This window comes from Thalassophryne amazonica, chromosome 7, assembly GCF_902500255.1.
Source record: "Thalassophryne amazonica chromosome 7, fThaAma1.1, whole genome shotgun sequence".
In the NCBI taxonomy this organism is placed as follows: Eukaryota; Metazoa; Chordata; class Actinopteri; order Batrachoidiformes; family Batrachoididae; genus Thalassophryne; species Thalassophryne amazonica.
The window spans coordinates 83206582-83219956 of NC_047109.1; the positions used below are offsets into that span (position 1 = coordinate 83206582).

At 41.6% G+C, this 13375-nt stretch overlaps 1 protein-coding gene across 1 annotated transcript in view; it reads right to left on the bottom strand.

The window, feature by feature from the left end:
- Positions 1-13375, bottom strand: part of fam171a1 (family with sequence similarity 171 member A1) — a 53390-nt gene that overhangs the window by 4606 nt on the left and 35409 nt on the right. The window contains 3 exon segments of the mRNA XM_034174834.1: positions 5765-5941; positions 7160-7318; positions 11774-11866. Coding sequence (XP_034030725.1) covers positions 5765-5941; positions 7160-7318; positions 11774-11866 — 429 coding nt within the window.

Sequence of the window (13375 nt, forward strand, 5' to 3'; positions counted from 1 at the left end):
AAGTATGTATGCTTTAGGCCACACAATATGACAAAGCATCAGAAGGACACTTTCTATTAATAGCCGGCAACCTTACAAGTGTGAGAATGGCAGGAATGGTGCCAAGTGTTTTCAGCAGTATTTACACTGCCCACAGGGAGGCGTCATACAGAGCGAAATGTGTGGAGGTTTATGTTTACCACATTACAGAGCACAATGGCAGTTAGAGCAGTGCTACAACCACAACAATTCCAAAGGCAGTGACTGATGGAGTCACGGTTAATCTGATCCAAGAGGAAACATTCAGCAGTTGTTACACTTCCCTCCCCTGGGTCTCAGGGTTAGCACTGCGAGAGCTACGCTCAAGCACTGTTTATAGACAACATCAAGTAGTCATGGATCTGCAAACAACTATCTGCTATTAAGAGAAGAAAGACAAATATACAGCCAAAGAACACATTACAATGAGAGGAAACCAGGAAGGCCAAAAAGGAGGGATGGAAGGAGAGATAAGGGAAAAGTCATGAGGACAGCAGGCACAGAGAACAGAGAGAGGCTGTGACTCAGCATCTTTGGTGCCCTCTTTATCGTTTCTCTCTCTATCCCTCGCATACACACACACACAGCAATAACTGAGCACTGTGTGCAGCCCTGCCCAGGTTCACCCAGGTTTTGTCTGTTCTCCGATACATTTCCACAGGGAAGTCGTCTCCCTGTCACTGACCCGTTTAGTCGTGACATTTAATGACTCCGTTCCCACAATTCCTAATGCTGCATGTGACTGCTGCTCAAAGATGGAGCAAACATAGTCAACACAGCTTATATCTTACTTCTGCTTCTCACCAATGCAAAGCAAACACAGATGACGTGTTGTTTTTCTTCTCCCAATTATTTTTTTAGTGACTCATTCACTGGTGCGACCTTTCCTTATTGCATCATCGTATTGCTGCATGCATGAAGGCATGCCTGTTTGTGAATGACACACAGGGGCAAAACAGGTGAACTCGATCTGCTTGTACATGTCATTTGCCTGCACGCTCGCCTGCAAAAATCCGAATAGATGGGATGCTGTCACATACACAAGCTAAACAGGTTTCTTCTGCGTGCACGTGTCAGCCTGCAGCTAGGTGTGCACAGTTTGGGAAGAAAACAAAAAACACTGGCTTCCTTTTCACAAAACTTTTTAAATCAGTTTGGAGAACTTCTACAGACGCCAGAAGGATTTTAAAAGTTCTCTGTGTTTGTTTTCTCTTCATTTTATCACATGAACATTATGAAAAGCTCGCACACTTAAAACAGCTCTATGAAGAAACTCAATCATGAGTCTGACCATTCTGTTCTGTTGTGTTGCTCGCTTGTCAGGTTGCTAAGGAACACAAGATTCACCACAGAGAAGGGTCGAAACATGGCTTCTGTTGTGACATAGTGAAATACTGCCTCAGGCGGTGCGTGGGCTAAAAGCACACATATATGAAACACACATATACATACATACATACATACATACATACACATATATATATACATATATACACTCAACAAAAATATAAACGCAACACTTTTGGTTTTGCTCCCATTTTGTATGAGATGAACTCAAACATCTAAAACTTTTTCCACATACACAATATCACCATTTCCCTCAAATATTGTTCACAAACCAGTCTAAATCTGTGATAGTGAGCACTTCTCCTTTGCTGAAATAATCCATCCCACCTCACAGGTGTGCCATATCAAGATGCTGATTAGACACCATGATTAGTGCACAGGTGTGCCTTAGACTGTCCACAATAAAAGGGCACTCTGAAAGGTGCAGTTTTGTTTTATTGGGGGGGATACCAGTCAGTATCTGGTGTGACCACCATTTGCCTCATGCAGTCCAACACATCTCCTTCGCATAGAGTTGATCAGGTTGTCAATTGTGGCCTGTGGAATGTTGGCCCACTCCTCTTCAATGGCTGTGCGAAGTTGCTGGATATTGGCAGGAACTGGTACACACTGTCGTATACGCCGGTCCAGAGCATCCCAAACATGCTCAATGGGTGACATGTCCGGTGAGTATGCCGGCCATGCAAGAACTGGGACATTTTCAGCTTCCAAGAATTGTGTACAGATGCTTGCAACATGGGGCCGTGAATTATCCTGCTGCAACATGAGGTGATGTTCTTGGATGTATGGCACAACAATGGGCCTCAGGATCTCGTCACGGTATCTCTGTGCATTCAAAATGCCATCAATAAAATGCACCTGTGTTCTTCGTCCATAACAGACACCTGCCCATACCATAACCCCACCGCCACCATGGGCCACTCGATCCACAACATTGACATCAGAAAACCGCTCACCCACACGACGCCACACACGCTGTCTGCCATCTGCCTCTGAACAGTGTGAACCGGGATTCATCCGTTAAGAGAACACCTCTCCAACGTGCCAAACGCCAGCGAATGTGAGCATTTGCCCACTCAAGTCAGTTACGACGACGAACTGGAGTCAGGTCGAGACCCTGATGAGGACGACAAGCATAGCAGATGAGCTTCCCCTGAGACAGTTTCTGACAGTTTGTGCAGAAATTCTTTGGTTATGCAAAGCGATTGTTTCAGCAGTTGTCCGAGGTGGCTGGTCTCGGACGATCTTGGAGGTGAACATGCTCGATGTGGAGGTCCTGGGCTGGTGTGGTTACACGTGGTCTGCGGTTGTGAGGCTGGTTGGATGTACTGCCAAATTCTCTGAAACGCCTTTGGAGACAGCTTATGGTAGAGAAATGAACATTCAATACACGAGCAACAGCTCTGGTTGACATTCCTGCTGTCAGCATGCCAACTGCACGCTCCCTCAAATCTTGCAACATCTGTGGCATTGTGCTGTGATAAAACTGCACCTTTCAGAGTGGCCTTTTATTGTGGGCAGTCTAAGGCACACCTGTGCACTAATCATGGTGTCTAATCAGCATCTTGATATGGCACACCTGTGAGGTGGGATGGATTATCTCAGCAAAGGAGAAGTGCTCACTATCACAGATTTAGACTGGTTTGTGAACAATATTTGAGGAAATGGTGATATTGTGTATGTGGAAAACGTTTTAGAAATCTTTGAGTTCATGTCATACAAAATGGAGCAAACCAAAAGTGTTGCGTTTATATTTTTGTTGAGTGTATATGATCCTGATCATATTGAGCCTTGTGGTAATTAATACCATAAGCAGAGATGTGGCCATCTACATTTCAGCACAGATATGAACCATCAAAATTTAACTGGCTTAGATCGTAGGATTATTTTATATTGCCTTTGCAGTTACAATATACCTCAATAAGCTTAGCGCAGGAGATATTTACCAGATTTTAATGTCAAGAAGGACTGCAGGGTCGGCCTCAGCAACTGTTATATTGTGCTTCCTTCAGCTCTGCCTTCCAGCTGAGCAGAATCAAATGTTTTCAGAAAACAAACAGATGGATGTCTTTTACCACAGCGATGTAGAAGCAGTCAGTTCCAGGCACTGTGTCTATTTCCAACAACAAAAGCCTCTACTGAATGAGTGCCAACACTGAATACAGAATCATCAAAAGCACTTACAAGTATCAGCTGTCTGCCTTCAGAGTGCAGGGAACAGATTTGGACTCCACTGTTTGCAGCAGAAGGAATTCATCTGTTTGCCTGCATGGAACTCAACTCAAACAGCACATGGGGATACTGGAATACCTGAAGAGGTTGGTACAAACCTTTTTCAAGTATTAATGTTTGGAAATCTTTATTTATTTTTTAAAATAGGGAATAAGATATTGTGAAGTGGCTGTAGAATGTTCATTTGTCAAAATGCATAGCGCCAAATCACAACAGAGTTGCCTCAAGGCGCTTCACACAAGTAAGGTCTAACCTTACTAATCCCCAGAGCAACAGTGGTAAGGAAAAACTCCCTCTGAGGAAGAAACCTCAAGCAGACCAGACTCAAAGGGGTGACCCTTTGCTTGGGCCACGCTACAGACATAAATGACAGAACAATTCCCAAAACGAATATACAGAAAAAGCTGTTGGTTCATAGGACAGGAGGGTCTCCAGACTACATGCATGCCAATTCTGTATTGGCATGCATGTAGTGTCTGACTTATTGTCAACGTGTGACTGTTTGTCTATATGTGGCTCTGCAATACCTGCCTCTCAGCCAGTGACTGCCTGGACAGGCTCCAGTTCCCCAGTGAACATTAACTGGAATAATTGGGTATGGAAAAAGAATGTTAATTTTTTTCTATTTCAAAAAACAAGCGCGTTATCAAGTACAAATTACTAATTTTTTACTAACGAATTACTAATTGAATGAGCAAGACACGTTGTACTGCTCGGTAAAAGACAACAAACAGACAGTTGCTGATGTTCAGGTCAGGTCTTCCATGTGTCAACGCATCCACCAATCTACAGAACTGCCTTGGGTCCTGAATGACAGCTGCCCAGGAAGACAGCAGGTCCATCCCAATCTCTCAAAATTAAACATTTACTTTCTGCAGCCAGGTGAAAAGTGGGTGCCCCCCTCGGCCCTCTCCAGCTGCTAGGGTTCTCAACACTCAGGCATGTGCGTGCTGGATCATGCACAGATAAGCGTGCCACACAGCCACAATATCATAACTGAGATTTTCTCAAAATGTGATGCTCCTCTTAGTGAGTTGATGGTCACTAAAAAATAAAATGTGTTTGCTTTTAACTAGGGTTGGACAAACACATTTTCTTACAGTACATATTCAAAGAGTTCACCAAAAACAAATGGCTTGTTTTAAAGATGTTTGCATATGAACAATAGACATTTAGCACTTTTTCATTATGTACACGTGTTCTACACAGTACAGATGGGAATTAAGGTTCTTACTCACAGGCAGCTCTGTGGTGGTAATGAGAGTGGGAAAAGTTCTGTTGTTTTTCCCTTCCCCACGCATCTGTCCAGTCAGCGGAATCAAACCTATGACTCTGAATACAACACTGCTTCTCTTAACTGTAGTCCATAACTTCTTAATACTCATACACCTTGCGGTCTATGATCAGTATTTTTTAGTTTTATTTTGTATGACCATTTAAAAGATCCTGACAGCCGTTGGATGAGCTGTACTGATCCTTTCTGCTCATCACCCTTCCCTGACACCACTGAGCAAGGCTGATGTTGTGTTTTACAGTGTTCAGGCAAATATGACTGGCCTCAAAACTCTAAATACCCAGAAAGGGTAATTACCTTAAAGAAGAATATTCTGGGCCCAAACACGCTTCCTTCCATCCTTCCACAGCAAAAAACACAGAGCAGATGCATGTAAATCTGAGACTAATAGACCAAACTTGTTTGTAGCTCACACAGATAGAATTCAACTGCTGATCTAATCACCATCTTTCAACTCAGCCAGTCCAAGTATAATTAGATGTCTCACAGTATGGGACACCTGACAACAGAGACTTTACACTGTTGTAATACATCTGTGGTTTCCTCAGAATTACAAATGGTCTTTACAGTATAAGCCAGCAACCACAAAGCCTTTTGTCACTGTTGAGCTCAGATCAAGACTTGACTGAGCTGGATTAACAAGATTACATTTCTGGGGCCCAATCTTTGTATTTAATTTGCAGATTAATGCGGCACCGAGTGTTCTAACTTAGCCACTTTTAAAACCCCATGAATACATTCATACATTTTGGTACAAAAAAAAAAAGTTGTCACCTGTTGGGCTTTGCTGATAATCATTCATATAACAGCCACCATCAATGCACTACACTTTACAAAAGTCCCTTTTTTTGTGAATGTGTGTACAATACATACCCGAGCGCACATCAAATCTCCACGCGGGGATGTGATCATTTTCCTTCAGGGTGCTGTCAGCTGGCAGGGGAATGGAGACCGTGATTGGCTCACTGACCTGGATTTCCACACCGTCACTGGTTAATAGGTGAACAGAGATGGCTGCTACAGGAGTCAACCCAAACCTCTTCTCAGTGCCTGTGAGCAAAGCACAGATGGTCAGAAAGGAATGTGTACGCACTCACACACAAAAAGGAAGGGAGTAGGAGTAAGGTGTGCTGAGGGGGAGCAGAGAGAAATGAGCAGATCCTGGAGGGCGAGTAACAAAGCAGCGTAGATAAAAGAAAGCTGTCACAGAAAAGACAGTCAGGAAAGAAGACAAGTGAAAGACAGGAAAGAAGGAAACTGGGTGGAGAGTGAAAAAAAAAAAAAAAACAGAGACAGAGATGGAAACTGTCACAAAGCACAAGTATGCTTGTGTTGCCCTGAAGGAGAAGGTGTGCACTGTGGGCAGGGAGGGGCTCGAGTGAAGCAGAAAGAAGTACACGTAAAATCATAAAATGCACACATACATCAAGACACGGATGAAATGACCTGAAAGAGCGCAGGCACCGAGCGCACACAGGGGGTTATTGTGTTTCAGGAGGTCAGACAGTGAGACCTCTACAGGGTCATGCCCGTCTCACTGATGTGCCACTCCTTTTAGCCCTCACTCCCTGCTCCCCTGTCATCTCAGTTTGTGTCTACAATAGTCTTTTGGCCTTTTGAAGCAGCCGATGTGCCCACATGTGCGACTATGAAAGCCTCTGAAGTTTGCATTAGGGCAGCTTTTGTGTAGATCCAGTACCTGGAAGAAGAAGAATGGAGAAAAAGAGGGGAAAAAAAAAACACTTCGCAAACACTGCAGTCTGCTCTTCCACAGACAGCGTACGGCTCCCTATTTAATGATTATCTCATACTCCATGTGACGAGCAATGAGCTAGAGTTGGTGGTCACATGCACTAATTCTTTTCACTGGCTTGCATGGAAACATTTGTTAGGTACTCCTCAATCACTTTTGGAAGCTCCTGATGAGTTCATCAGTGTGTCAAATGTAAAATCAGACAATTTATGTACATTAAAAACAAAGAAAGAAAAAAAAAACCCACCAACACATCAGTCGTATTTGGATTCATTTGGACCATCAGTCCAAATGAATCCAAATACTGATCTGACATTTCTGACTCATGGTTTCTGCTGTGCTAGCATCATGTTTCTCATTTCAGATGATGGAGGGCAATAAATTACCCCCCCCGCCAAAAAAAAAAAAAAATTGCAGATGGCATCATTGCAATCACAATAGATGCCAAGTAGACAGGGACAATAGGCATGCTGCAATATGTTTGTGCTGTTATCATCCTTCAGCTGAAACCTCACCTGTGGTATTGCTGTTTAGGTCCTGCAGGTATGGGAAGTTCTGGATGTGGGTGGGGGAGCTGGCCACAGTGAGCAGAGCTGTCAGGTTAGCATAGGATGTGTTGGGAGGAAGATTCAAGGCTCTGCGTTGGAAATGAACACTGGGTTGATGTCTAAAACCTTAGGTATGACAGACAGACACAGAATGGGTCAAATTCGATTGTTCAAATGGTTGGTTGTTGTGTTGTTGTTTTTTTAATATAGGTTTGTTTTTTTAAGTGTCTGGGCTTCAGTGGTGTATGCAGTGGAATTACATGATCAGCACATCCACAGCACAAGGATTAGTTTTGTGTTGTTCTCTGACATGAGGACTAAAAAGCCTTTTATTAATGTTTCCTGCACGCAGGTGAAATACCTGTTATATATTTTTCATACAAAAGTAACTTGTTTTAATAACTGTTAAAGATAAACAAACACGCAAATTTAGAGTACTGTCCAAATATGAAAGCTTCTGACAGCTCGTGGTCAGACCTGTTCGCTTCACCTCCATGAAGAATTTGCTAACAGATGGTCCGGTTGTTAGCTGGTAAGCTTTCCATCTGTGTGTTTTTTCAGATGCTGTTTAGATATTCATGGAGTATGCTTATGTCCGACTTCATTTTTCTAATCTTGTGTTTAGCTTCCTGGTTTGTAATGAAAATACGCGTTGCGGACCGATTGTCATGGTAACTGGTCCGGATATGGGAAAATATCAGACTGGTCATCAGCCAATCAGAGCATGTGTAGCGTCGCAGCCAAATAATAATAATAATAATAATAATAATATCATAAATGTGGTGGTTTTGTCCGTGAACTGATGTTTTGTGTTGAAAAGCCAGTTAGGCAATAGCAATCCTTAATTAGCGCAGACACACAGCTCTTACATGTTTAAAACGGTACAAATGCTTGATTTGTGATGTTTTTCATGTTCAGATTTAAAACTTTTATGGTCTTAGATCCAACAAGATAATTATTAAAGGGATAATATTGTGGCAAATCACTTTAAATGTATCTTTTATAGTTTTGTGTTTGATATTGAATGTTCAACATCTCTAGCATCCCATAATTCTGTGAGTGTTTTCACAGATACTCTCTTGATTTAAGCAGAATTTATGACTGATGCTGCTTGTTTAACAACACAACAGAAATAACCTGCCCCCTGAGATGCTCTAATTTTATCCAAGATTATTAAAAGCCTCCCGTAATAGATATATCGATCTTGGGGTGTGATATAAAGGTGTGGTTTTATGCATTCTCTACAACTAGTAACCTTCTACAGTAGATTGTGAATTGCATATGCATCAGTACTAATGAACAACACAGAGACTGACTCACTGATAGATAGATCATTCAACTGATAGATGCATTTTTTTTATGTACTATTCAAAGAAACAGCCATGCCTTGGTGACCAACAGACTGATATAAACAAAACTGCCAAACAAGCTCATTTCAAGCTACATGTAACTTCTAAACCACACAGTAGAGAGACAGACAAAAGGAATATGTGTCTGTTTTTAAAGCTATATTCATCTAAAATCCTGTCCACAGTTTGTGTAGAGGTATGAACATGATAATTATGCTTTAGGATGCAACCGCCGTGGAACAGTAAGAAAATTATTTTTCATTTATGCATTTCTGTGTGGAAACGGTCTGTGCCTCTCAGTGACAGCCACACCTGCTCCTGATCAATCATCAATCCAAGTTCCACTAACCATGCAATAGGTGGCAGTCATGTGTATGAGATGACAAAGTTGCTTTTTGGACCTGGTTCATCGAAATTCACCAAATTGTATTTTGTCCTTTCAAACATCCTTTAATTTGGTGACTTACAAGATGGACTCCACAGATTTTAACTCCCAGACACAGCAAAAGTTGGGAATTACCCTCCACCTCCTGGAACAAATTTTTGCACTACAGACATTTTTCATCAAATGCTCTCATTGTTTGCACAATCCATTGCAGCTGTTAAAACTCAGTCTTCTGTTTCACACCAAACAGCTGTGTTGTTGAAAGCAAAGTGTCATTAAAAAAACCCGGAAACCCTTGTGATTGTTTTTTCTTCCTTGGATTTTTCCTACAGTAGCTTGTTAAGTTACTTCTGTACAGCACCTGCATCAGGGATGTTAATTTGTGGTCTGCAGGCCACATTTGGCCCGGCCTCCTTTAGTCTGGACATGGTTTATGATGGTGCTTAGAGCTGAACTTTGAAGAACAAAGTGTGTACATGCACATGCACCCTGAGATTTGCCAGTACTGACTGTGGGGATTCTGACAATAAGTATGCACATTAATTTTTGCTTACATGCACAAATATGTTGTTTTCACCCATGGAAACAATATGGTCATGGGGAAGTTAGTGATCCTGAAACTGAGTAATCCTAGTATTGGATAAAAAAAAAGTAAGTCCCTTTGATTGCTCACTTGTATTTCCACAGATCCAATGTGGATTGCCATGTTGAATTGGCACACACCGGATGCCCTTCCGGATGTAACTCCATATTACATGGAGAAACCAGCAGGGGTGGGGTTTGAATCAGCAACCTTCCGCAGGGAAACTAAGTGTCCTAACAACTGGGCCACCACCCCTGTCTAATCCTCTCTCACTCACATTCAACTGCTTACTCCAATTAAGGGTTACAGGGGGGCTGGAGCCAGCAGTCAGAGCGTGAGGCAGGGTACACCCTGGACAGGACGCCAGTCTGTCGCAGGGTCACATACAGACAAACAAACACATCCACATGCACACCTACCAACAATTTAAAGTCCATTCCACCTAACCTGCAAGTCTTTTGGACATGGGAGAAACCCGGAGCAAACACAGGGAGAACATGCAAACGCCACAGGTGGGAATCAAACCCATGACCTCGCTGTGATGAAAAAAAACAAACACATGCCTGTATTTTGCTCTGCAGCACATCTCACTTACACTAATGTTTCAGGATCACTTTAAAGTGCAATTTTCTACTCACTGCTTTTGTCTAACACCAATTTATAAGCTTATTCATTACATTAGGCATAATGGAGGGAAATCATGGATCGATAAAGATATGCTTTACTTTTTCTTTCAGCCAGTGATCCTTCTGATATTTTTCCATGTAATTAATCATTTCCTTTTCATTCCTCCCCTATCGCTGCTTCCCACACCCAGTCTGCCTTCCATTAACAGAATATAAAATGTAATAACAGCGAACAGTACGACTTCATGTAGCTGTACAGAGCAAGGTGATGTCATTGTGGTCTGACTATGTGGAATGGACATTCCTGAGCAATGAGGACACAAATCCAGCTGTGTATAACTCCTGTCATTGCTTCTATCTACTTGTTCTTTATTTAGTGTTATTTATTTATTTATTTATTTTACGGGTATCCTTCGAATCTGCAGTGTGAGCATTTTCCTGAATTTTGCATTTCTGAGTTACCTTGCTCCTGAAACGTAGGTGATTTGCCTTTTGCTTTCCAAGATTCCTGTTTTGCTCAAAGGAAGCAAGTCAATTCCTGTCCCCTTTATGTGATTCCTTCCTCAACACGCTTTTCTACCCCTCCCCTCCACTTTTCTCTTACCTCGTCTGTTCGTCCCTTCTGTTGGACATTGTTCCTGCCCATCCCCCCCTTTCTCTCTTCTCTTCCACTCTTTCCAACTGCTCCAACACATGTCCCCTCTTTCCAGCACACATACGGTATCATCCTCCTGCTCTCTCCATCATCTCCCTCTTTCATTCACTTTCCTCATGCCACCAATTAAAATTTATACTCCCCAGGGCATCCAAATCACAAGATCTTAACAAATGGATTGCGTCAGCCACAGGGCAGAAATAATCTCCCTTCAGACGCGTGCTGCGGTCACTGTTTAAAAGGTTTACGTTTTGATAGTGTGTATTGTGTGCCTGCAAAGTTCTTTCATTGTTTTACAAAGAGAACCAGCTGAACCTTTAATTACTGGTCAGTTACCAAAGAACCAGCAGACAAAAGGACAGAATTGATTCAGGCTTAATTCAAAAGTTCGTTCTACAAAGCTAAAAAATTCAAACAATAGACCTGACTAACAAGAAATGTGTATTGTTGTAAATGGGGAACATTTTTATACATCTGCTGTGAAAAGTCTGTGGACATACAGTCAGTGCATGCGTCACTAATTAAAACGCTTTGTAAAGTAGATTATTGCCTGCCAAATGTATTTTTTTTTTTAGAAGTCCAGACTTAACTGGATAAAAAGTGGTTAAAAACTTTTTGCATTATGGGTCGGCAATGTTTATTTAACTGGCATATCACCATGTCTGTCACGGCATATATAAATAATGACGTGCATGCTTCTCTATACTGCCAACTATTAAGTTGATACGCATATATTTATAAATTGATTGCAATTTATGTAGGTGGGTGAATGGTCACACATTCAAACTTATTTTGTCATATTCCACTGTAGTCTCTCTTTCTGGGTTCACCATGTATGAATCCATGCACAGCTTTATAATGCCACAACCAGACATTTTTCAGTTAAAAATCTATAAAACACAAACATTTAGCTGGATGAATGACTACATATTCACAGGAATAAACATGTATGTAAAGACACATGCACACTAGCATGCATTTACCTTGAAAATCTGAAACAATGTCAACAACGTCATCATAAACCATCAGCGTAGCAGCTCTTTCAGGTAACAGCTCCAGGCTGATGGAGGAAAACACTGCAAGGCAAACAAAACAAAACATTTACTACAAACTATCTGGCAACGTTACCGATCACCCTCCAACACAAGTCATTAAACCCTCTTTATACATTTTTAATAGTTCTGCTTTTATCCAGTCTAGCACAGCAGACGGAAGTCTGACCCGGCATACTTCACTTGTTCCCGCTTCCTTCCTTCCTTTCACTCGTCTATTGTTCAGAGCTGGTAAGCGTGATAATCCAATTGGCCGACGTTTGGTTGGCTCATAATAAACACCCCGCACCACCACCCTCAGTACACACATGCATATATACTGTACTCCAGCCTCTTAGGAGGTATTGTGTGCATGTGAGAGAGAGAGAGAAATGAAAGCTTAGGCTGCCCTCGTGCTGGGTTTTGGCATCTACTGTAATTAGTCATGGAGCAGTTTGTGAATTTTTGGCTCATATACCTGGCACAAAATCACATGCTTTGTACTTACACAGAGACAAACGTGACAAAAAGTAACTGCAACAATAAAAAATCTACAAAGTGTAAGCCCTATATATATATATATATATATATATATATATATATATATATATATATATATATATATATATATATATATATATATAATATATATATATATATATATATATATATATATACACACACACACACAGTAAGACTTGCATATAATGGACCAGCAAATTTTGTCTGTTATAATCGAAATCCGTAATATGTATAAAACAGACAAATTCTCCAATTATGTGTAAAACAACAAAATCATTTTTTCCAAGTATGCTGTGGAGTTGTACCTTAAAATCCTTATTGATACAGAGTGGTAATATTTAAAGTTACATACTATATGGAGCTGGACAATGAATGTCACTGTCTGATGAAGCCAACAGAACCAGATCATGTGCAAAAAGCATAAATACAATTCTGAGGTCACTAAACTGGACACCCTCCAATGCCCGACTGTGCCTTGAAATCCTGTCCAAGAAAAATCACAAAGAGGATTGGTGACAAGGGCCAGTCCTGGCGGAGTCCAACACCCACCATGAACAAGTCTGATGCGATGCTGAGAATGCAGACACAGCTCCTACTTTGTCTGTATGGAGACCGGATTGCATGTTCCAACAGTCCCCCATAATCCCACAGTGAGTGCCCTCCAATGTGGCCTGGGCAGGTTTGAGGCATACTATGAAGCGACTGGCATAAGGCTCAGCACTTCCAAATCATAGACCATGGTCCTCTGTTGGAAGAGGGTGGATTGTCTCCTCTGGATCAAGGGAGAGTTACTGCCCCAAGAGACTGAGTTCAAGTATCAAGTGGTCTTCTAGTGGTAGTGGGACTGAGTGGGATATCTCTGTGTACAACAAGCAAGACTCAATGTATACCTAGGAATGCCTAATAGACCATTTCAGGGCTAACATCTACAGAATCAAAAAACTGATTTGTACATTTCCGGGGGGGGGGGGGGGAGATAATAATAAAAAAAAATAATAAAAAAAAACAAAAGTGATACATGACTTAGAAAGA